This window comes from Bidens hawaiensis, unplaced genomic scaffold, assembly GCF_021521415.1.
Source record: "Bidens hawaiensis isolate Kalapana, Puna unplaced genomic scaffold, B.hawaiensis_p1.1 tig00020518_1, whole genome shotgun sequence".
NCBI lineage: Eukaryota > Viridiplantae > Streptophyta > Magnoliopsida > Asterales > Asteraceae > Bidens > Bidens hawaiensis.
In genome coordinates, this window is record NW_027493136.1 from 372,949 (window position 1) to 399,688 (window position 26,740).

A 26,740-nucleotide genomic window follows, 5' to 3' on the forward strand; every position below is an offset into this window, starting at 1 on the left:
GTGAGTCAAAATTCAGTTGTGTTTTGAGATTAGAGTCGATGATTTGGATGAGATCGTTATTTATAGAAGAAAATTATAGTGAGTAATGTTATGGGATATTAAGATAATACATATTAAAACTTATGATCATTAGATTAATGAAGGATCATTAATGTGAGGATCATTATATTTTACTGAAGATGTGATATGTCTATTATTAACATCAAACTAATAGACTATAATTAAAAGTTTTACTTAAACAAAAAATAAATCACCTTTGGGCAGAAGTAAAATTTATTTAAGTATGTGTGCAAAACAATTGTATCCTATCACCTTTGGGCAGAAGTGATACAATTATTTTAATTATGCATGTGCTAGTTTTGCTAGATTAAAATGTAACACATCACCTTTGGGCAGAAGTGTGACATTTTGATCATGTTAGGCAAAACTAACAAAAGCTTTAATTAGACTTGAAAGATAGGGTAGATGTAACACATCACCTTTGGGCAGAAGTGATACATCAAAAATTCATTCAAGTTAAGCCTTTTTATGTTTTGTAAATTTTATAAGATTTAATTATTTACAAAACATTTAGTAAACAATTTACGGTTTAGTAAGGTTTACGCTTTAACTCGTAAATAGTTAGAATCCCATAAATTAACTGGAATAAAAACCCGTAAATTTAATTAGCCCATAAACAATAAATAATATAAGGCTTAACCAACTATTATTTTGGGATATTATTTGCTAACTATTTATATTTAAATGTTTTAAAATATCTAAAATATAGTTTGCAGTTATAACTTATTATGCAAATCTTGAGGGTAAAGTGACATGATTTTAGGTAACAAAAAAAATTAATATCGGGGAGCCAACACCAAATTAGTAGAATTTCATAAAATAAAATAAAATAAAATAAAATAAAATTATGATGATGACAAAGTACAGATAAGGATTGCCACCAATTTATTGTTATTAGGATTCTTATTAAAATAAATTATTACTATTATTGATTTATTTTTAATTTTTTATTTTTGATGACATTATTGCGATATCATTTATTTATGCTTATGATCCATCGCCAAAAGTAGCAGACCCAACTTGAGAAAATTGATTTGTTTAATAAAAAATATTTGCATGAATTTAATCTCACGGATAGAAAAAAATAAATAATTAAATAATGATAATGTCCCCAAAAATCAATTCAGTTTTCAAATTCATCATCTTTATCAAGTATAGAAAAAACATAAGAACTTATTAATCAACGTCACTCTGATGTCACATGTTGATTAGTTCTTCATGTAAGTATATGATGTAGTCGACATGCTTGTCATCTTGATCGAGTTCCCCTTTAGGATGTATATAGTTAAGGATGGTTAGGGTTCTTGAGGGGAACCCGGTTTAGAAGAGAGAGAAGACACATGATTTCTTATGTGTGTAAGATTAGGTTATGATGTTAATTTATTCTCTCTATATATACACCCAAGGGGAAACCCTTTATTAGCTATTAAGAGTAATATGGTCCATCAACAATTACCAAGCTAATATATATAATAAGGTATAATTAATTATTTTGATTTATTATTATATAAATGATAATGATTGCCATATAAATAAATATATAAAATATATTTATTCTTACAGAGTCGTGTTCACGTTATTTAATTAATCCTTTTTCAACAATGTTTTTATTGAGGTAATCGATTGATTTCATATGAATACTTCTAACAGTAACATAAATTTAGCAACGTTATAAGATCATCAAATTTTGATTTTGATCAAAATAGCATTTTAACTAAAAATTTTGGGATACAGTATAATGTAATCACATTTTTTTTAATGGTGAAAGTAACTTTACCCATACTAATTATTAACTCCTAAGTTATATTATAATGTGTTCTCTATTTGATATTGAACCCAATAACTCCCACCTAAGACCTCTTGTTGTTGCTTGCAAAGGGAGGTGGCAGAGTGGTGTGGAATGGCTTTGAAACCCCTTCACACCGTGCCGGGACGGTAAGAGAAGGGCTTCAATGCATTACCGGGTGGCAAAGGAGTATCTTTAACGCATGCTGGGGACCACAATTTAAAGAGATGGGGCTTTAAACCACAACATGATTTTGAAAGAGTGAAGTATTAACATGACGTGACGCTTTAACTTGTCCTTTAAAGTGCCTCAATATAACCAACTAAGAGGCTTACACCTCTACCATTTGGGTTGGTCCCTTTCTTTTGACAATATCTTGCATAATGTGACATTACAAATTTATATATCTAAAATATATATAAATACACATTATATATCATTCATTTAAGGCGATACATCAGTTAAACCTTTACATATATCATCACGTTTATTTTCAATAGCGATCAATAATAACCTTTATCTAAAACTTTTGAGAGTCACTTATAATCGTAACGAAAAGATAAGATCCAATTTATAGAAATGTTAAAACATGTACGTGAACGAGGGGGCACGATCGCATCACAATCCAACATGTATACACAGGTAGGTTCAAAACTATTAATTTATCAAAGCTCGGGGCCATTATCATGAAAGAAAAACAGTAACACAAAAAACTTAAATACATACGCGTTTTAACAAAATACCTAGGTCCACTTTATGAAAACGTTAAAACAGAATCTACGCGATTGGGGGGGGGGGATCGCACCACAACCCGACTTCAAAAACAAAGGTGGGCTCAAACCACTTGGCTCATCAAAGATGGGGACCAACATTAGCAAAATACAAAAACTTAAATTCCTTATAAATGAACAGCTCAGTGGCAGAACTTTCATGGTTCTTTCCGAGTTAATACTGACCCAAACCAAAGATACGATAGCCATAAATTAAATTACATGAAATCACTAGCAAATCATTTAATTTTACACCACCAGCTGTTTTGATTGAATGAAACTGGTATTATTATTATGGGCTACTTAATTCTTTACAGTTTGTTTGTGGGCCCATCCACCCCCAAATCTTTGGCAGCCTGGAAAGAGCTGTGTCAACTTCAGTGTTTTAACATCTTCATTCCTTATATCTTTCATGGCTTCCTTACACAATATTAATATTCTTTTCTCTTCACATTCACATTCATTTAATCAATATCCCAGATCAAATTGCAAGAATCTTACTCTGTTTCTTGAATTATTTGAGTCTTTGGTGTCAAATTGGCTCACCAAATTTGATCTTTTTCATTAAATGTCGAATCTTTAAGGTCTAATAAAAGTGTTATTGTGCTGATTTGGGTGTTTAGGGTTCTACATTGAGTTCTTGAATTGGGTTCTTTAGGTTTTCAAGATTCAAACTTTATTGATTTATTTGGGTTTTGGGTATTAAATTTGGATTACCCATTTACTTATTTTGGTTTCTAGTGTTGAAAAATTAAGTTTCTTGAATTGGGTGTTGAAGAGGTAGGTCCCAGCAGAGCCCAGTTGGTCCCGCAAGACTCACCTTGAACAGGGACGTCTGCGCAAAGACCATCTGCTCCCGCAGGACCCACCATGCTCATAGAACCTTACGCGCAGTACGCAAGCTGTACACGCAGGGAAAGCCTCCCAATGGTGAAGTACCCCGCCTGTTCCCGCAGCTGCGGATACAAGCCATCAGGGAAGGCTACCCGCAGACAGCAGGGCTACACGCACAAGACAATAGATACTTCAGTAGTCACATGAAGGAATGAGCAAGGCGGGAACAATCCCGCCTAAATGAGCCAGTCTATGATTCTGAAAGATCTTTTGTACTATGCCTACCAAGGTATGGATAGGACAGACGATCTGACCAGAAAAACCCATGAGCCAATCACAGGGTGACAGCTCACCGACAACAGTGCGAGGAGGAGCACCCTCTAGTACTGTTCGTCACTATTAGCCGCTGCCTACTCACCAACCCTTACTGTGGGACATGCACAGCCTACAGTTGGTGGAATAGTGTTACTATTGGCCGTAACCTTTTCACCAACCAGTATGGCCTGCGTACAATCCACAGTAGGTGGGACGTGCATAATCTACAGTTGGTGGAATAGTGCAGCCGACTTTGTCACTGTTGGCCGTAACCTACCCACCAACCAGCATGGCCTGTGCATAGTCCACTGTTGGTAGAACAGGAATACTATTCAGCCGGCTGTACCTGCTTGGAAACCTACCTTCGGCTATAAATACTCCAACATCTTGGAATGGTAAGATCATCTGCTACCCAGTTATCTAGCAATCTCTTAATATACACTTATATTCAGAGCAATCTAGTCTGATTCTCACGCCGGAGGGTGGTCACAAGGAGGAACCCCCCCCTTCTCAGTGACGAGCTTACGGTGTTTGTTTTGCAGGTCTCCTGAAGAACAGCCTTCTCAGTTAGACCTCATCCGTGGGAAACATTACTTAACCCCCAGATTATCTATAATCTGTCCAGATTATCTATAATCTGTCCAGGGTTCACTTAGTGTTTCTTCATTGGCGCCATCCGTGGGACCAAAAAACGAACTTGTTCCAGTCACTTCTTCGTGGCCATTTCAGAAGTGGGCCATCGATGTGACAGGCCCATTTCCTACAGCAGCAGGAAATGTTCAGTTCCTAGTGGTAGCCATCGACTACTTCACCAAGTGGATAGAAGCAAAACCTTTAGCCCAAACAACCGCAAAGCATATCAAAAAATTTATTTGGGAATTTATAATTTGTCGTTTTGGACTTCCACAGAATTTGGTGAGCGATAACGGCACCAACTTTGCTGACAAGAAGCTACAACAGTGGCTAAAAGAACTTCAAATCACCCACACCTTTACCTCAGTGGCACACCCGCAAGGTAATGGTGAGGTGGAAAGAGCAAACAAAAGCATCGTTGATGGCATAAAGAAAAGACTCTCGGAGCACAGATCCGGCTGGGTGGACGAGCTTCCGCACGTCCTTTGGGCAAACAGAACGCTGAAGAAGGCCAGTACGGGAGAAACCCCGTTCAGCCTCACTTATGGCACTGAAGCCATGGTCCCGGTCGAAATTGGTCTACCCTCACCAAGGGTCTTGAGTCAGCCAGAAGACAATGATGCGGAAAGACGGTTGGATCTTATGCTAACCGAGGAACGCAGAGACTTAGCCGCAGTGCGTGAAGAGAACTACAAACGACAAATGCAAAAGTACTACAACACGCGGGTAAAACTCTGCAACTTCAAGGAAGGAGACTACATACTGCGTAACAACGAGGCTTCAAACCAAGAGCGCTCAGGAAAGCTGGCCCCGATCTGGGAAGGGCCATACATTATCAAAGAAGTCCTGGGAAAAGGCGCATACCGGCTTGAAAGGCTCGATGGCACTCCTATCCCAAGAACATGGAATGGAGCTCAATTACGCAAATGTTATATGTAGATCAATTCCAAACTTGTAAAGAAAAGGCCTAGAGCCACTTCTAATGGAAATGATTCTCCTTACACAATGTGTTGATAGCCTTGCCTTTAACTTATGAACTTCCCATGTGCCGGTATTCACCGCACCAATGCGTGAAGAAGTAAGTAGTTGCGTGTGGAAGGCGGCAAAACCCGCATAAACACAACGCTAAAAATGTTAAAAAGTTCTAAGGAAAACCTACACGCAGGTCAGATGTAAGTTAAGTTTAGCCATCCTTGTAAGTGCAAGTGACGGTCTTGCCCGCACAATCACGAACAAGGAAGCAAAACTTCAACCTATCATCTACCACGTTCAAAGGTTAACTTATACTAAAAAATAATAAGGAAAACCTACACGCAGGTCAGATGTAAGTCAAGTTTAGTCATCCTTGTAAGTGCAAGTGACGGTCTAACCCGCACAATCACAAACAAGGAAGCAAAACTTCAACCTATCATCTACCACGTTCAAGGGTTAACTTATTCTGAACACTTAGAAAATTTCAAGGAAAAGACAAGGAAAACTTCCACGCAGGATAAATGTAAGTTTAGCCATCCTACTAAGTGCAAGTGACGGTCTTACCCGAACAATCATGAAAGAGGAAGAAAAAATAAACTTATAATTTACCATGTCAAAAAGTTAACTTATCTAAGTACTAAAGAAATTGACAAGTGTAAACATGCGTTAAATAAAGAAAAGGACAAACACATTCTTTATTTCAACTTGAATATTACAAACATTGCTGGGTATATACCCGCATACAAAAGAAGTAAGAGCAAATATCTACGCTAGTGGTGGAAAGGGATCTTTTGGATCATGCTTCAGGACCACTCCCACTTGGACCCGCACCATCAGCAGAGTGTGATGGTTCAAGGAAAGCTCTAAGGACAACAAGCCCATCATCAGCAGCAGCAATTTCATTTACCTTCTCCACCACCGGATGCGGGAAGGCAGCATAATAGTTCACTGCTTGGTCATAAATAGTTTCGGTATCCGCATTATACAGAGGGAAGTTGGAAGGCGGGACGCCTTTCTCAGCAAACCCTAGACCAAGCAGGAAGCCGGTCCGTTCCCCATCCTCATGAGAAGCGTTGAGGGCTGCGCTCATAGCATCGTCGTAAGATGTCTCTGAAAAGACCCGATGCACAACCTACAAAAAATGTACAAGTATAAACTTCCATTCTACAAAGGAAAGCGTGACGACATAAAGCTAAAATACCTGAGGCAACGCTTCTCGAAGAAGCCATTCCTTGGCTGCCAGAGCTTGGGTGCAGGCGCGTTCAGCTTCGTTCTTATTAAGATTGGCGAGAAGCACATCCTTTGCAGCGGCCTCTTCAACGCCCTTAAGCTTCCGCTCGGTCTGCGCAAGCACACCCCTCTGGTCCAAGATCTCTTGAAGCTTCTTCGCATCCTCCATAGCCAAGGCATCATGAGCCTGTTGAAGAGCCTCTAACTTAGCTTTAAGTTCTTCATTCTCCAGGCGGAGAGGCTCAACAACAGCTTCAGCCTTGGTGGCCCTCTCGGTCGCGTTCCTCGCAGTCTCCTTAGCTAGCCGAAGCTGTTCGTTAACAGCTTGGGCAGCCTTGGAGCGGGCCTCGAGTCGCGCTTGAACCTCAGCCTCGAGGGCCTTGAAGGCCTTCTCCTTCTCCGCAGATACTGCGGCCAGTTTTTGGTTCTCCTCCCGGAGAGCACGCGCCTGAGATATTTCTTTAACACGAGCTGCTTTCAACTTGTCGTTTTCACGACAAAGCAGCTCGACGCGTGGCTGCATCCGGGCCAGGAGAACCCGAAGCTCGTTGGTTAGCCTACCCTCCTGGTAGCTAACCATGGCTTCCCCCAACGCACCATGGGGAGCAGCGTGGCGAGCCCAGTCCACGCACTCCACAGGTGTACGAAGGGTTGTTCCTCGGCGTATGTTCCATCTTGGAACATACACTTCATTGGAATCCGACACTGCAAAAGAAACAAAGCAGTTAGGAAAAGATGATAAAAATTACATAAAGAACAAAGGAACCCTACGCACCTGTAGGGTCGATCACAGGCCGATAGCCACCGAACCCATCACCTGAACCTAAGGGAAATCCATCCAAAAGGTCAGGCAGATGGGAAGGTGACAAAGATCGGCGAGAAGCCCCGCGCGTACCTGAAGGTCCAGCCGTCGAGGCCGATGGCGGAGGCGGCATGGTTTCCGCCGCAGTCGATGGCGGAGGCATGGTGTCCGTCGCGGACGCCGCCGAAGAGTCAGCAGCAACAGTAACCGCCGGCTCGGTGAACGATGCTGTAAAAATTGCACTCACCGCCGGCGGGTGACGTCATCTCGGCTGGAACAGTCGGCTCAGAATGAGCAACTGAACCAGCGGAAGCAGGCGCAGGCGCCTGGGTCGACGCCTCAGGTAGGCTGACCAAGCCTACCGTCATTGGCGGAGAGGTTGTACTCGGCCCCTCACCCTGGAATGCGCCAACATCCACACCTGCGTAAAGAAGGAAAGTGTTAAAAAGACTTGAAGAAAAACTATGAAGATAAAAGCTAAGAGAGTTGTACTCACAGGGTTTCTTCCGCTTGAACGTACGGACGGGCGGGGACGAACCCGATGGAGCCGGTCTCTTGATGCCGGTCACCGTGGTTGTCATTGGTTCTCCAGAGGTAACAGTTGTAGCCTCCGGAACAGTGGTCTTCTCACCACCGGGCTTCCCCCCCGCCTCTTCACTATCTGACTCAGTGTCAGATAGGAGCACTGGATCGGCTGTGGAGGCCGCCTTCTCCTTCCCTTTCCCGCCGGCAGCCCGCTTCTTCCGCACTAGCGAAGGACCATCTGCGGATTCCTCAGAAGAAGACAGGGTGTAAGGAATTCCAGCAGCGGGTACAGCACTGAGGGGTGGAGGGGAGAATAACGCCTTACCTGGCCGCCGGTGGCTCAGGATCTCATGGCCCAGCGGATAAACCTCCACAAACCAATCCGCTGTTTGCTCCAGGATGGGCAACTCGTTCTCATCAAGAGCACGAGTACCCATCCGCACAGGATCGTTAGCCTCCCGCGGGTACAGGAGCGACTCCAAATTGTTCCCCTCTAAGAGAAAAGAAACAGTTAGAAGACAAACTCATATCAGCAAAAAAGACAAGACATACCATAAGGAGTAGAGTTCAAACCGTATTCGAGAAGGATGGGAACCTGAGACGCCTCCTTCCACACCCGGCTCATCCCCAGCATCACCATCCCGGACTCCGCAAACCGGTAAACCGGAGATTGGACCAGGGATATCTTCGAGAACCATTCCGCCTCCTGGTAATTGGGGGCGTGAAGGCTCGGAATTGCTTGGCCATTTTTAAACTTCATGGCAAGGGGGACGGCGCGGGCGGATATGTAGAAGAACTCCCGCTTCCACGATCGGAGACTGCGCTCGGTCGCACAAATCTTTAAACCCTTGATACGGGTTGTCAGGGTGTACCACCCCTGGATGCACCTCCAGGTATAGAAGGTCATCAGGCGGTCCACATGGGGCTTGATGCCCAAAATCCGGCACACTCACTCAAAATGGCGAATCTTGGCGACAGCCATAGGGTGCAGTTCGGTCAAATGAACACCGTGCCTCTCAAGGACACGGTAAACAAATTTTGTCAATGGGAATCTAAGATTCCCATAGACAAAAAATGCAGCATAAACCCCGATCTTGCCTCTGGGGGCATCGTACACGGTCTGGTGGGATTCAGGAAACTCAGGCTCGAGGGGATCGAGCATGAACTTCCTGACAACATACCGGTACTGATCGCCGGGCAGAGCACACTGGCACTCGCCAGCAGTACTCCTGTCGTCGGCCACAGCTTCAGCATCACGTGAAGACATCTTGCAGAAGAAGAAGAGAACGATTTCGAGAGAATGCTCGATTAAATAAAGGAGTATTCGCCGGAAATCGCCTTAAAGATGAAGAGAAGAGTGAAAAGTGTGAATTGCAAATAACCCTCTCCCCCTTTATATAGTAATCGCAATTAATGCGGTGAATTTAATGCGGAGGAGAGAGAAATCGAAGGTGCAATGAAACTATGACACGTGGCAAAAAGCAAGCTGGCAACAGCTGTTGACAGGACGCGTGCCAGTAATTTCGCGGCCACGCGCCCGAAAAATCGTGCCCACGCGCCTGAAAAAGCGACTGGAATGACCATGTTCTGTCACGTCACCATAACTTCCTGCACGTCCTGACACAGTCAGAAGAAACCGTCGCACGACGTTTCAGATGTCTGGACTGTTCTTATCCTTACCAACCTTTCGAATTTCAAAATTCAAATTTCAAAAAGATTCAAAAGTAAGCGGGAAAATACCCCTTACCTTGGCAACCAAGTAACCATAAGACGGATGCAGGTACAGTGTTCGGGCAAAACCCTTCACATACCTAACACCCGCAGGGAATTGAAGCCAAGAAAATCCTGGCAACAAAGTAACTATAAGGCAGGTGCGGGTACAGTGTTAGGGCAAAACCCATCACATACCTAGCACCCGCAGGGAATTGACGCCATGGGTACCTTGAAAGTAAAGTAACTGTAAGACGAGCGCGGGTACAGTGTTAAGGCAAAACCCTTCACATACCTAGCGCTCCGCAAGGAATTGAAACCAAGAAGGATCTTTTGGGCAATGCTTGTGGAAACGGAAATAACATCCCCGCATATCGGGAACGTCGAGAAATACATTGTCTTGAGGCTCCAGGATGGAATTGGTGGTTTAAACATAATTGATCACTATGTTCAAAACCACTAAAACCTCAAGGAGAATCCACACAAGTGACTCAACGCTCCTGACTTGCGAGAAGGTTACATACCTACCCGCATCATACCCAAAGATCAAGCAAAAAAAATCGGGAATTTTTGCAAGTGACATTAGGAAATCCGCGGGAAGAATCCCCACGGAGAACCTTAAAACTAAAAACCTTTTCAAAACCCCTTGCTTAAAGTCCAAAAGTTCACCTCACTTTATTGAACATTCATGAGAAGAACATTGGACTGGGGGGACTTGAAGAGGTAGGTCCCAGCAGAGCCCAGTTGGTCCCGCAAGACTCACCTTGAACAGGGACGTCTGCGCAAAGACCATCTGCTCCCGCAGGACCCACCATGCTCATAGAACCTTACGCGCAGTACGCAAGCTGTACACGCAGGGAAAGCTTCCCAATGGTAAAGTACCCCGCCTGTTCCCGCAGTTGCGGATACAAGCCATCAGGGAAGGCTACCCGCAGACAGCAGGGCTACACGCACAAGACAATAGATACTTCAGTAGTCACATGAAGGAATGAGCAAGGCGGGAACAATCCCGCCTAAATGAGCCAGTCTATGATTCTGAAAGATCTTTTGTACTATGCCTACAAAGGTATGGATAGGACAGACGATCTGACCAGAACAACCCATGAGCCAATCACAGGGTGACAGCTCACCGACAACAGTGCGAGGAGGAGCACCCTCTAGTACTGTTCGTCACTATTAGCCGCTGCCTACTCACCAACCCTTACTGTGGGACATGCACAGCCTACAGTTGGTGGAATAGTGTTACTATTGGACGTAACCTTTTCACCAACCAGTATGGCCTGCGTACAATCCACAGTAGGTGGGACGTGCATAATCTACAGTTGGTGGAATAGTGCAGCCGACTTTGTCACTGTTGGCCGTAACCTACCCACCAACCAGCATGGCCTGTGCATAGTCCACTGTTGGTAGAACAGGAATACTATTCAGCCGGCTGTACCTGCTTGGAAACCTACCTTCGGCTATAAATACTCCAACATCTTGGAATGGTAAGATCATCTGCTACCCAGTTATCTAGCAATCTCTTAATATACACTTATATTCAGAGCAATCTAGTCTGATTCTCACGCCGGAGGGTGGTCACAAGGAGGAACCCCCCCCCTTCTCAGTGACGAGCTTACGGTGTTTGTTTTGCAGGTCTCCTGAAGAACAGCCTTCTCAGTTAGACCTCATCCGTGGGAAACATTACTTAACCCCCAGATTATCTATAATCTGTCCAGATTATCTATAATCTGTCCGGGGTTCACTTAGTGTTTCTTCAGGTGTCAAGAATCTTGATTCATGAAGGTGCAATAAGCTTGTTTTAGCCTTTTTAGTGTTAAAAATTGAGTCTTTTTCAAGAATCTTGATTCAGTAGGCTACAATTTTGATCCACTGTTACCAATTTCAAGAAAAAGATGAGTTTTTTAATACACTCTGTTCTTGTTCTTATATCTTTCTATTTACGCCAATCATCATCTGCTTCATTTACTCCTACTGATAACTACTTGATCACTTGTGGTTCTTCACAAAATATTACATATCTTGGCCAGATTTATGTCCCAGATTCAACCCAATCATCATTTGATCTAGAGACCGAAAAAGATACCAATATTGTGAACTCAAATTCACCTGTTCCACTAGCAATCCACCAATCTGCTAGAGTATTCACTTCCACTTTCACCTACAAGTTCAACATCCAGAAACAAGGCCGCCATTGGATCCGACTCCATTTCTACCCGATCCCGGGCCACAACCTCGAATCAGCTTCGTTCACAATAACCACTGAACACTTTGTCCTGTTAAACAGTCACAGTTTCAAAACCGACTTGAAGTTCATTTCGAAAGAGTATTCAGTCAATGTGACATCAGACATATTGCTTCTGAATATTGTCCCATCAAACAACTCAATCGCATTCGTTAACGCCATTCAAGTTGTCTCGGTCCCTGATGAGTTAATCCCTGATCAGGCAACCGGGTTGTCTCACAACCCGGTTAACGGGTTGTCAGAACTTGCGTTCGAAACAGTCTACCGTTTAAACATGGGCGGGCCGAAACTGACTCCACAAAATGACACATTAGGGAGAATTTGGGAAAATGATGAGAAGTATCTTCATGTTAATAGCTCCGCTGCAAACGTGTCGATTGACCCTTCGACTGTAAAGTATACACAAGATTTGACCCCTGAAATCGCACCGAATTGGGTGTATGCAACGGCTCAAACTATGGGTGATGCGAATGTAGCAGAACTGAAGTTTAATATCACATGGGTTCTTCCGGTTGACCCGGATTTTGCATACTTTGTTCGGTTTCATTTCTGTGATATTATGAGTAAGTCACCGAATACACTTTTGTTTAATGTGTATATAAACTCGGATAATGCTTATCCTGATTTGGATCTCTCGAGCCCCACGGGTAACTTAGACATGCCTGTTTATAGAGATTTTGTCAAGAACTCGACTGACGAGTCAAACACTTTGACCGTTAGTGTTGGGCCCGAACAAGATGCCGAAGACCCGAATGCAATTTTGAATGGGCTTGAAGTTTTGAAGATTAGCAATGGAGCCCGAAGCTTAGACGGTGTTAGTGCGGTTGGGGATCTTGTTGTTTTTCGGGCCAAAAAGACGAATAAGATTGGTGTCGTGGTGGCGGCAGTGGTAGGAGCCGCCGCTGCGTTGGTGATTGTTTTGGGTTTGTGTTATTGTTGCGTCGTGGGTCGTCGGTCGAAAAAGGCGGGTGATTTGAAATCTTCGTGGTTTCCGCCTCAGTTTTATGGAAATTCGGTTACTATGACGGAAACAACGATGACTGCGAGTTGCATTTCTTTAGCTTCGTGTAATCTTGGAAGAAACTTTAGTTTTCAAGAAATCTTGGATGCAACGAATAAGTTTGATGAAAGTTTGTTGCTTGGAGTTGGTGGATTCGGGCGGGTTTACAAGGGAACAATGGAAGACGGGACCCGTGTTGCTGTTAAACGAGGAAACCCGAGATCCGAGCAAGGTCTTGCGGAGTTCCGAACGGAAATCGAGATGTTATCGAAGCTCCGACACCGTCATCTGGTTTCACTAATCGGTTATTGTGACGAACGGTCGGAAATGATTCTCATCTACGAGTACATGGCAAACGGCCCCCTCAGAAGCCATCTGTACGGTTCAGATCTCGCGTCGCTGTCATGGAAGCAACGGCTCGAGATCTGTATCGGGGCCGCCAGAGGGCTACATTATCTTCACACCGGTGCATCACAGGGTGTGATCCACCGGGATGTGAAGACGGCCAACATTCTGTTGGATGAGAATTTTGTGGCGAAAGTTGCTGACTTTGGTCTGTCTAAGGCGGGGCCCTCCCTCGACCAGACCCATGTCAGCACAGCTGTCAAAGGTAGTTTCGGGTATCTTGACCCTGAATACTTCCGACGACAACAGTTGACTGAGAAATCAGACGTCTATTCATTCGGGGTTGTTCTGATGGAGGTTTTGTGTGCCCGGCCCGCTTTGAACCCGGTTCTTCCTAGAGATCAAGTCAACATTGCTGAATGGGCTTTAACATGGCAAAGAAAGGGTAATTTGGATCACATTATAGATGAGAATCTTGTGGGCAAAGTGAACTCTGCGTCTTTGAAGAAATATGGTGAGACTGCTGAAAAATGTTTGGCGGAATACGGTGTTGATAGGTTGTCAATGGGTGATGTGTTATGGAATTTGGAATATGCGTTGCAGCTTGAAGAGACGTCGGCTATGGTGGAGCCGGAAGATAGTAGCATGAACCACATTCAGGGGATTGGGTTGAGTCAGCTCGAACCGTTTGATACTAGTGTGAGTATGATTGATACGGATAAGTTTAGAGCAAGTAATGAAGGGGGGATGCTGCAACAAGTGGTGTGTTTTCTCAGCTTTTGCATCCGCAAGGAAGATGATCGATGATTAATGAAATGTGGTTCTTTTGTTTATCAAATTTATGTGCATTGGTTAGTCGTCGTTTGATTCTTGTTTTTGTTACAATGATTTGAAAATGGATATATAATATAAAGCACAGTGTTCATCTTGATTTAGTTGTTTTGTTGAGTATTCGGTCTTTGTAAGGCCTGGAGGAGTAGTCGAGTAGAGGGTATCATATTCTGGGCCCTGTCCAGTGGGCTTAAGCCTGTTACCTGTTGGCCCATTGAGGTTTGACCCACTTTCCCATTAAAGCTCAAGCCCATTACCGCTTGGCCCATCTCAGGCCTGATCATCGCCATTGACGTCAGCTTGAGTCTGCTTCGAACACAGATCTTGCTAGCATTCTGGCTTTTCTTGCTGATTTAGGTAGAAATCCTATGTTAAAGTTAATAAATACTGTTACAAAGTTTAGTGTTTGATCTATAAAGTCGTTTTTTTCAAAAAGACCATAAGATCAGGTATTGAGATATTGCCTATGGGCATCTCAGTGGGTAACTCACTACATAAGAGTTAATAGCATTAACATGTGGGTACAATTGCAAATGAGTAACAAGTAATGAGTAGCCAACATCTTTCCCTTGCCTCCTAATTCTTGATTCACCTTCTATGCATGTTCTATTTGAGAAAGGCAAAAATAACATATCCCTAAAACAAAAGGAAGATGGTGGTGGTTGACAATGCCGATGGATTGCCTCTTGATGATCAAGGGCTGCAACACACGTAGTCGTGGTTGATCATGTTACATGTGCCAACGGGTGGTTTATTGGCGACTACGTTGACCGTTGGCATGCGCCAATACAAAAAAGACAAGAAAATATGTTTAATGAAATGTACTTATGAATTGCAGCCTCATAAAGTTTATCTTAACCATCACAAACTGAAACTCCTTAAGTATTGGACATGGTGATCTGTAGTGATCGGACCCGTATGCTCGGTTGCAATGATTGTTCTTCAGCTTCTTGAAATCTACCCTGATTGGCTGAGCTGGACATTTACTATAATCTTGAAATTTGAATATATCAGTTTCATTGGCTTTGTATGCCCTTGTGCTTTTCTACCATGTGTTTGATAGAGAATTAGCACCACATAAACCTCTTGCAAAGTTCTTATGTGTCAAAGAGGTTTTGTTCTTCTGTTTTTGGCAGGTGCGGTTTAATCTGAATTACAAACGGTTTGTAAAAGGTCATAATTAATAATTCATAATGAGCGAGTGATCGTTTGGATTTTGCAGGGAGTGTTGCTTAGTGTTTTGGTGGCAATATGTAGCTAGCACATGTGCGACAAGCAATTCAAAACATGTTAGTGATTGTGGAGATGATATTTTTCTCAATATTTCACATGTATGCATATACTGCTGCTCCATACAAAGTTAAAATTGTCGAAGAAAAGAAGAAAGACTGATTATTATTATTATTATTATTATTATTATTATTATTATTATTATCACCATGCAGTGACAATGTTGGTAAAACTTTTATCTTGGCTTATTTTAGACATGTAGTTTTTGGTTTCATGTTTTGTAATATGTTTTTGGCTCCTTGTAACAGACACTAGCTATGTCAAAGACACTAGCTGTTTTGAGTGGAACATTCTGGTTGTGAGGTTGATCTTTTTTATTTTGTTGTTCTACATCACGCATTGTGTCCGAAACCAACTTAGAGGCCACAGTTGCACCTACAAACCACACACACACAACTCATTACTGCAAGACATAAGGCGCAGCACCAATAAACACATGAGAGATTGTTTGTAAAGCCAAAAAAACATGTAAGTATCAGAGGAATAGGCCTGCTGACTGTTTGTATTTAGATTATGTTGACTGGAAGTCAACGACTCTTACTTTCTTAATTCTATTAGTTCAAAAATATCCTAAAAACATCAATCACAGTATCATTCTTTCTAACACTAATTAAAAAGAACCCAGAAATGAAAAGATTATATAACCAACACAACCAGAAAAGACAATAACGTTGACCGAGCATCCCGGATTGGCAATGAATATCAAAGTTTCACAATTTTTGTGGTATCATGCAAGTATAATCAAATTAGGTAGCGGTTAGATTAAAACACAAGTGGGATATGTTATGGAGCAAGCAGTTTCAAATTAATTAGATCCATTTGGTAACGTGTTACATATTAATATCCGAGCCAGGTTCCCTCTAAAAGGATTCAATACCTATAAAAATTAAATTTTCATAACCGGACGTATAGACTTATTCAAACTAACACGTAAATTTACTCTACTGCAAAAAAAACTATGGACCCAGGGGAATGTGTTTAAAGCCTTCATAGATTGTATATTAACAAAAAATATATTGGGCCCTCTTAGATATTTAGTTACATTTGTTAATATATAAGCTAAATAATAATAATAATAATCTACCTATTCTAATAAAGTAAATTAATTGTGGACACATGTCGGTTTGTGATTAATCCTCGCAATTTTTTTCCCTCCAAAACTTATATATGTTATAAATCAATAATTATTCGCTTTCTTTTTACACTCCATTTATATTATATACGGAGTTATTCACTTTTATTTAAACTCTATTTATACATTTTTATAAAAATATATATTTACATATTATACTACTATATATTGCTAGAATATATTTCAAAAACATACTTAATGAAATTCAAAAATCAACAAACTGTATTTGTTAAATATTGAAAAGAATATAATTTTAAATGTTATCATTAACATATTGTACTATATATATTGTTGAAGACTGTAAATAAAAAACCCAATAAAAACTTGAGAATGCAAGTCAAACATGTTACGGGTTCAAAGTTTAGACTTGAAAATGTAAAACAAATGAAAATTAAATTTTAAATGTGATTGGGTTTCGAATTTATTTTTAAGGACATTTTTGTAATAAAAAGATTTGAGATTTTACACAATGAGTATTTTTCCCATGACTATTAAATTTAAGAAAATATGACAAACACTTCTGACATGTCACCTGTAGACCTATCAATGCTTCTAGCTTTTATCAAATTAAAAACATTTGTGTCAGTATTGAGTATTGACTTATTCTTTAATAGTTATCAGAATGTTATATGTGAAGTATGTCGTACAAAATTATGCTCAAGTAAAACAAAACATTCACAAAATTGAATGGGTTAATTTTTTGTCAATTGGTAAAGTCGATAAGCCCCTCAAACTATTAGTATATGAGAAGTATTCCATGAAATTGGTTCATAACCAAATTTCTATAAATTACACAGTTATGATACTGAGAATAAATTTTCAATAGATGAAGTGTTCTTGGGTATGTTTTTGCATGTGCATTATTTTCTTTGTATAGATGTAATACATTTTTCTATATGAATTATGTATTGTTTATTTGTAACTTAATTATTTAAACTGTGTATTACAAATGCTCTAAAACTAGTAATAGTAATAATAGTGACCTCATCACCAAACAAACCTCCAAATAGGCAAATAGCCATCCATTACAAATTAAAGTGGCTAACATTTTTTTTTCCACTGAGGCCCCAACCAAGCCCCATAACACATAATGGTCTTAGGATTTGAGTTAAATATATATCAAATTAACATACTAATTGTGAGATTAAGTATACAATAGTTATGTAACTATATCGTAGTGTAATTATACTTAGAGGTGCACAAATCGGGTTTTTCTTTTCAAATACCCGGTTCTGGGTGAAACCGGGTTCGGGTATATCGGGTATTAGAAAATCCGGTATTGGCTCTAAAAAAACTGAACCCTATGTATCAAGTTCGGGTCGGGTATAGAACCGGGTATTCTAAAATCGGGTATTTGAAAACCCTATTTCCGGGTATTGACAAAACCCTATTTTTGGATTTTTTTTTCGAGTATTTTTCGGGGTATAGATTAGATTTTTTAAAATGTTGCACTTTTTAGGGGTATTTTTCGGGTATAGATCGGTTATTTGAAAAACTTGCTTTCGGGTATTGGAAAAACCGGTTCTGGGTATGGAACCGGTTCCGGTTTTCGGGTGCTGCCGGGTACAAATCGGGTCCGGTTCGGGTGCGAGTTTCGGTACTGAAATGCATACCCTATCCGTATCCTACGGGTAGGGTCAGGTATGAGTTTGGGGTATTAAAAACCCGATTATAAAAAAACAGGTTCCGGGTTTTTTTCGGATCCGGTTCCGGGTTTTTTATGCACCTCTAATTATAATTACATTACGATATAATTACATAACTACACTACTTTTAAATATAATTACACTATTTAATTCTCACAGTTAACACACTAATTTAATTTATACATTAACTTTTCCCAATAGCCTTAAAATCAAACACACCTTGGGTAAAAGTAAAATGTATCCTACTAAACTCAAATCAAGTTTTGTCATATTTAACCATTTGAAAATTATAAAATAGTTTTCTTTTTAGAAATATGTTCAAAAATACTTTATTTAGAAAAAAATAATAAAAAAGTGAGGTTTTAAACTAAATAACAAAACGTTTTTAGGAACTTTAAAACTGTTTTCTCTAGCTTATATTTTAACTTATCTATAATATATATAAACGAATACATAAAAATCCTACGTGTCGCGATGTGGTCGCTTTCCCCTTTTTTTTGGAGTCACCAGATTTGCTTGATTTTAAATGGAGACTTCTCATGCATTTGACCCGAATTCATGGGTATGGGTCTTACCAAACCCAGATATTCCTTAAACGGGTTATAATATCTCATTAAATTAAAAATTATTCTCACCAAATTATTTATGTAAAAATCCTATAAAATAGGATATAATAAAAAATAATATCTTACTTATTTTAAAAAATTATATATATTATTTAAATTAAAAAACCAATTTGATAGTAAAAAAAATAAACGGGTCTTGGGTCTCATCAAACCATAAGTATATTATTAACTTTCATAAATATTATTTATAATTAAAAAACCAATTTCGTAGTAAAAAAAATAAACGGGTTTTATGTCTCATCAAAACCATATAGCTTTTAAACCGGGTTATAACATCCAATTTATTTGTGAAACAATTTATCATCAAATCATAAGTATATTATTAACTTTCATACAATAAAAAAAATATAAATTAAAAAAATAAATAAATATTTGAACAAATAATATAAAACTACCCCCGTAATACGGGGGATAAAAACTAGTTACAAAATATATTTAAAAAATAATGATATAACATATCTAGAAAAACAATTTTTTTTTAACTTTTAGCTTATTATATATCTTCTGCCCCATAAAAGAAACAAATTTGAATCAAATCTCTACTACACATATTTTTATTTTCACCTTTTGAACCTTTGTTTTCACAAAACATGATTTGACTCAGGATTGCTCATTTTTATTAATTCCAATTTCCAAAGTTTATCTGAATTTGAAAGTTTCCATACCAAGGCCCAATCCAATTAAGTATGTAGCGTCTACCAGCTTTGCAATATCCCCACTTTTGAGACTACACGACCTGTGATTAAAAACGTCAACGCATAGTGATCAGTATCGTGTAAGGTAATGACACCCCTAAATCACAACCCAGCGTAATCCATCCATTACATCATTACTTAAAGATATACATGCAGCAGTGAGCAGCCAGAAACAAGTTCCCAACATAGTCCATTCATTACATCATTACTAAAACATTTACTTAAAGATACACACACAGCAGCCGGCCGAAACATGTTTTTTATAAACTCAGCCTACTCGTTTGTGTTATCAATACGAGCAATCTTAGGGACCATCAAGTCCCGAAACATGTTGTTTCCTATAAACCCAGTCTTCATAAATGTGTTGATCATATCTTTAGCCTTCTCAGATCCGCCTTCACCTGCATTTTCAGAGCTTAATGTCTCGGGTCGGATTAAACTTTCAGGTTGTGAGGTTGATTTCAACAAGTCTTTCTCCAATTTATCCACCTTTGCCTGCACTGATTTCATCCCATCTATTTTATTTTGTTGTTTTACATCACGCATTGTGTCGGAAACCAACTTAGACGCCACGGTTGCACCTACAAACACACACATAATTCATTACTGCAAGACACAAGGTTACATTGAGCATCTCAACAATTATATAAGCAATACCTAAACACATAAAAGAGGTACATATCATTCTTTTTCATATTATGCTGCTGTGTCATGTGATTATCAATTGTTTATTGTGTATTTATATTTTATAGTAACAATCAACAAACTCACTAACCATCTAATCAGTGTTGTAAAACTCGCTTGATGAAATCGCTATCGCTGGCTGCCGATGCGATGTCAACTAACCGGATCGACCTTAAAATCGGTAATCAGTCAAAGGCAGTCAATATCGGCCAAATTTTAGTCTGGTAATGCTTTGGTCAATATTGTTGAAACTTCGGTCAAAATTGCTCATATTTATGTTAAAACCGGCCAAATTCAGTCAAAATTTCGTCAAAATCGGCCAAATTTCGGTCCTTGGTAAATGGTCTTTAAAGTATGCGAAAAATTATACTTATTAATCCAATCCACCAATCCGATTAACAAGTTTGAAAACTTATATATAAAATTTTGAACATTTTAGTATATACATGTTTAAAAAACTACATATAAAACACTAATCTGATTTATGGCTAGTCAGTACCCCACCTAATTACTAAGTGTAACAAACATAATTAATACGTGATCATATGATCAATAAAATTATAGCTTAATTAAAATAGAGAAAATGAAACCAGGAATGTGTTTGAAGCCTTCATAGACGGCGTATTTGCCGGTGTTCTTAGCAAGCGTGGTGGTGAAAAGGGCGATCTGAGCTCTCTTTTCATCATCGGGCCAGTACTTCTGGATGCCATCGACTCTGACCACTTGGTCAACCTTAGTGACGGCGGCGGAAGTGTACCCGTAAGCCGCTCCACCGACACTTTTAACTAAGTCGCCGGCGGCGTCCCCAAACCCCATTTCTTCTTCCTTCCGATGGTTTCTGTACTGTGCTGTGACAAAGAGTAAAGCAAAGATACTATCAGTCAATTCAAAAGGCGACAATTTACTTTCCAACTTTCAAAGCATTCAATTCTATTAACTTTATTTGTTTTTCTTTTTTTTTTTCTTTTTTTTAAAAAAATAATAATAGTAAAGACCCGACACAACACACGAACACAAACAGATTGTTTTAGCCCATGACCTCTTGTAAAGAAATGAATTGCACTTTTAGTACTCTTCAATCTATATTTCTAAATTACACCTCAGTGAAACATAACAACAGATTACAACTTTTTAATGCTTGGGTAGAGTGGTCATGCCTTTCTAGACATGAGGGTTGGCTACTTGAGGACGAAACAATGCTCGGGAAAATGAACTCGGGGTTATAATTATAAGAGAGAATGAGAGAGAACTCGAGTAGATGAATGGAAATGAAGTCTCAAAACTTCTATTAATAGGTTGCGTAAGCAGACACGTGTCAGCCTCTGGTCGATACACTTAAAATTGCAGCTAGCGGACCGTTATATAGGCATAGCGGTCCATCACCATGCGGAGTCACCCGACACACGTTACGTTTTCTATGTCGCACTTGCATTTGTCCCTTCGTGGTTGCGTAGCGGATTGTCAAGCTTTATGTAGCGCACAGTCCAAGACCACTTGATTTCCATACTTTTCTATTTAAACCGTGATCTACTTTTCTGTTGTTACATCATGAGCCGAGTTGGTTTTAATCGTGTTGTAATGATTTGATAGATTAACCCCACAATGTAGTTGGACGTAACTTTGAGATATGCATGACAATTCTTGCATCGATCTATTACAATTACCGTTTGACAGATAACATAAATCGAATTTTGAAAAAAAAAATATCGGCTTTCCTTATTGTTGGTATGACTCTCGCCACGATTGGTTCACTTCAAAGCATCACACTAAAAGAGCTTTGATAGGTTGTCATGTGAGTGTTTGAAACTTGTGAGTTTTTGAGTGTGTATGTGTTTTTGAAAGCTAGAGAGGTGTTTTGATCGAACAATACACCAAGTATCTATTTATACAAATATATGGGGTAAAATGATTTAAAAAATTGGCTTTAATATATATGACCAATTTTTAAAACCATCGTCAGTAGCTTTTTAACAAGTTATTAACCTATTAAAAATCAAAATTTGTTAACTGGTTGCTAACCATTCTCACTTGAAAATATCTAGCTGGTCCATAACCTATTTTTGTATCAATTAGAAAACGGTTTCTCAATAACAAGTTATTGAATCATCTCGGTTTCAGTTATAACCGGTTTTAATTAGGTTATCGCCTGACCGGTTTCTTGCACCTTTAGGGTATTCAAGTTAAAAAAAAAAAAAAAAAAAAACTAAATTGGGCTCAGTAACACAATTGATTAATTCAAATTGAGCCCAAACATAAAGAATGATTTATTACCCGCTTAGACAATGGTTTTACATGTAGCCCATGATAATATGATAGTAACTATGCAACCTTTACAATTACCGAGAAGACATGAAAATTATTAAGTTGAAAATTAAACACTTTAACCTGATGGGAGTGGTTGGGGGACCCGTCTGGATCCTTCTCGGTTAAATCGGTTAAAAACCTTCTTGTTCAAAGTAGAGATAACTCAAATAACTTTGTTTTGGAATGGTGTAATTGGGTGCCAATTAAGTGTAATGTCCATGTTTGGAGGGCGGAGATGGGTAGAATCCCCACTCGGGAAACCCTAAGAAAAAGGAATATTAAAGTTCCTTTCCGACTTTGTGGTCTTTGTGATTTGGAAGTCGAGTCGGTTGAGCATGTTTTCTCAGGATGCCTTGTGGCGTTAAGGGTTTGGGAATTTGTGGGTCATTGGTGTAAGGCGCCTCCGGTTTTCGTGTTCTCGGTTAGAGATTTATTGGAGTTACATCTCGCTTCGGGTTTAGGAGTTTTGGAAAAGAAAATTCTTCAAGGGGTTGTGATTATAGCTTGTTGGAGGATTTGGAAAGCTAGGAACGAGAAGGTGTTCAAAGGCAAAGAGATAAAGATCGAAGAAATTATAGGCGACATAAAGTCTCTTGGTTTTTTATGGTTTAAGAATAGATCTAAATGTAAATCAATAGATTGGTTAAAATGGTGTAAGTTTGATCTAAGGTGATTTCTGTCCTTGGGCTCTTCTCCGGGTTGTGGAGAGGGCTTGGTTCTTTTGATTGGCTTGTTTATAAAAGTTTATAGTTCAATTTTTTGGGTTGAAATGTTTAACCTATTTAATAAATAGGTAGTTACACGTTATATCAAGATTAAACGGGTTGAATTGTAAACCCATTTAAGGTTAAGACTTAAGAGTTCAATTAGATAGCTGGTTTAAAAACCTCAGTTGGTAAAATTAATACTTCCTATCTTATAGATAATGTTAAAAAGAAGATGTCATTTACATTTCATTTTCCTTTGCTTTCAAGGTTTTATTTTATATTATAATATACATTGCTACTTACTAAATATGAATTTCAAATTGTGTTTATTTGTTTGAATTGGAAATTAGTTAGAAATTAGAAATTGTGAAATGTGTTTGATTTGAGGGTTTAAGAGTGGACATGAAACGCCATAATGGAAATTTCACAAGTTTATACCCGGCCATAGTATCCGTCCAACTAGCAACCAGAGCGGTATATAATATTTGAACGGAAAGCAACTGTCAAGGACTACTCAATACAACAATATCAACACAATACATGAAAATGAATCACTTATAGATTGGCAATACATGCAACATCCAGATGTGACGCAAATGTCTACTCGTCCTGTTTTCAACAGGAGCAATCTTAGGGACCATCAAGTCACGAAACATGTGGCTCCTACAAACTCATTCTTTAATGAATGTGTTAATCATATCTTTAGTGTTCTGATGTCTTCAACTAATTTTATTCCATCCTTTCGATTTTCTAGTTCCATTTCACTTATTGTTTAGAGATCACCATTCCACCTACAAACGCACAAATAGGACTACTCCATATAACAATATCAACACAATACACGAAAATGAATCACTTATAGATTGACAATACATGCAAGTTCCAGATGTGAGGCAAATGTCTACTCGTTCCTGTTTTCAACAGGTGCAATCTTAGGGACCACCAAGTCACGAAACATGTGGTTCCTACAAACTCATTCTTTGACGAATGTGTTAATCATATCTTTAGTGTTCTGATGTCTTCAACTGATTTTATTCCATCCTTTCGATTTTCTAGTTCCATTTCACTTATTGTTTAAGAAACCAAGTAATTAGAGACCACCATTCCATCTACAAACGCACAAATATAACCCATCACCACAAGACACAAGGTGCAGCAGAGTTGATGCTCATATTGATTTACAAGTGCATTTTTAACTACATATTATTGAAGAATGAAGATTGTTGAACAAACATGATTGTGTTCAGTCTTTTTGGTAAAGTCTTTTGAATCAATACCGTTGTCACTAATTTAGCAATATATATACAGCAACTGTATTCTATACAAATATAATAGCCTAATATACCCAGGGGTATATGGGTATATTAGACTATTATATTTGTATAAAATACAACAACTATATATATACAACCGCTCTACTCATTGATCTCAATCAATTAATACAATATTAAAACCCTTAGTTAATGCATTAGTTTAGCAATATATACATCAACTGTATTCTATACAAACATAAAAGTCTAATATACCCCTCAATATAAGCTGAAGGATCACGTATGCTTAGACTGGCGCAAAAATCTTCAAACAATGCACGAGGTAGATCCTTTGTAAATATGCCAGCAAACTGGTATCGTGAGGGGCCATGAAGTACTCGAATTTGGCCTCGTTGACCTTTTCCTGGGCATGACTTGACAGAGTTGCACCTCTCTGAGGACATGGTCCAGGATAGAGATTCGTGGAGACGTAGGATTAAGGTTAGCGACTTCTAGGGGAAGGCACCTAGTTAGCTTAGCTTTCTATTTAGGGTCTAGTTGGCTAGTCTTGATCCTTGTTGTTTATGAATATTTTTTTGTTTTGATGCTGCTTTTTGTTTCTTATGCCCTTTTCTTAGTAGGTTACAGATTCCTTGCTTTTTGGTAGTTTGTTATCTATGTATTGCTAAGTGTCTTTTGCTTGTAGGATGTATGTTTACTATGATTACCTGTATGTAGCTTTATGAGCCGGGGGTCTCTCTGGAAGCAGCCTCTCTATTCTCTCGGATAGAGGAAAGACTTGCCTACATCCCACCCTCCCCTGACCCTACCGATAGCGTGCTATGCGGTGGGATATACAGGGCTTAATTGATTGATTGATTGAACCTTTTCCTGGGCAAAATGAATGTTGATTTCGATGTGTTTAGTGAGTTGGTGTTGAACCGGGTTGCTCGATAGGTAGATGGAACTAACGCTGTCACAATAGACCAAGGAGACACGAGAAGGCGGCCGATCCAATTCAAGTAATATATTTCGAATCCAACAAAGTTCAGCCACAACATTAGCCACACCATGGTATTCGACCTCGCCTTGAACGAGATATTGTTATTGTCGTTTAGAGGTGATATTGTCACCGAGATGAACACAGTAGCCCGAGGTCGAACGACGAGTGTCCGGGCAGCCGACCCAGTCCGCGTCAATATAGGAGATTAATGTAGTGATCTGACTACGACGCATGTATAAACCCTTAGATAAAGTGCCCTTAACATATCGTAAGATGCGTCGGATGGCATTCAGATGCTCGAATTGTGGTGTGTGCATGTGTGTAGGTTCCCGGATGGATCTCCCAACAATGTATCGGATCAATCCATGTTGAAAGTTAAAACCCGTAGAGAGAGAAAGTAGAAGAGTAGATAAAGAAAGTAAAGGTGTAAAAGTATATGGAGCATGGAGTATATTGTTCTATTATACTCCATGTCCCTAGGTTTATTACTTAGGCCTTATGATCCAGCTCAAATAGGCAATTACATTGTTTATGGCCTTAGGCCCGGCATATAGATTAAACGAAAGCCATAATAACTAAATATTACATAAACGAACTATCTAATACATAAGCCTATTATATTTAGCCCTATAATCCCCCTTTAGGCTTTTGTATAGATAGGTGTTTTCGTCTTTAACCATGCTTGGTCAACCATTCATTAACATCTACCATCTCGAACTCTAAAAGTGTTTCAAAGTTCAATGGATCCAAACTTTTATTGGACTCAGATGATTTTTTATTTTCCATTCTTGAAGACTTGGATCTCAAACTTATTTGCTTTCTTGTTTTATGGGAAGGATCGATAAAAGTAGATTTAGGAACATTAGATGCGGGAGGCTCGACAAATAATTCCCTTATTGTTATTTTATTGAGTTGACTGGTTTCAAATATGATCAATAGGCCTGTAAACGAACCGAACGTTCGGTGAACTGTTCGTAAACCGTTCGGCGGGAAGTTCGTTTATGTTCGTTTATTTAATAAACGAACGAACATGAACACACAATTTGTGTTCGTTTAATTAAATGAACGAACATGAACACATGTTCCGTTCGTTCATTTATGTACATGAACATTCGTTTATGTTCGTTTATGTATTAACAAAGAATAATTAAATATTATCTGGATATGTCATTTGCTTAAAGGTTTTATATTTGTAAATTTGTGTTCATTTATGTGTTTTCAGATTTAAGTTTGTTTATGTTTGTTTGTGTTCATTCACATTGGTTCATATATGTTTATTTATGTTTGTTTATCTTTTTTTAGTTATGTTTGTTTGGATTTTAAACAAACGAACATAAACGAACAC

At 39.2% G+C, this 26,740-nt stretch overlaps 2 protein-coding genes and 1 pseudogene across 2 annotated transcripts; 2 read left to right on the forward strand and 1 right to left on the reverse strand.

The window, feature by feature from the left end:
- The first annotated feature begins 11,503 nt into the window (after nt 1–11,503).
- On the forward strand, nt 11,504–14,160 carry LOC143560977 (receptor-like protein kinase THESEUS 1 pseudogene; annotated as a pseudogene).
- Nucleotides 14,161–19,614: 5,454 nt separating this feature from the next.
- On the reverse strand, nt 19,615–21,080 carry LOC143560978 (uncharacterized). Its single transcript, XM_077049148.1, has 2 exons — nt 20,722–21,080; nt 19,615–20,028 (listed from the first exon to the last, which is right to left on the reverse strand). Exons 1-2 carry the CDS (start codon nt 20,945–20,947, stop codon nt 19,721–19,723), a joined length of 534 nt encoding a protein of 177 aa, XP_076905263.1. The 5' UTR covers nt 20,948–21,080; the 3' UTR covers nt 19,615–19,720.
- Nucleotides 21,081–22,670: 1,590 nt separating this feature from the next.
- On the forward strand, nt 22,671–23,108 carry LOC143560980 (uncharacterized). Its single transcript, XM_077049150.1, has one exon. It carries the CDS (start codon nt 22,671–22,673, stop codon nt 23,106–23,108), a length of 438 nt encoding a protein of 145 aa, XP_076905265.1.
- Nucleotides 23,109–26,740: the final 3,632 nt, after the last annotated feature.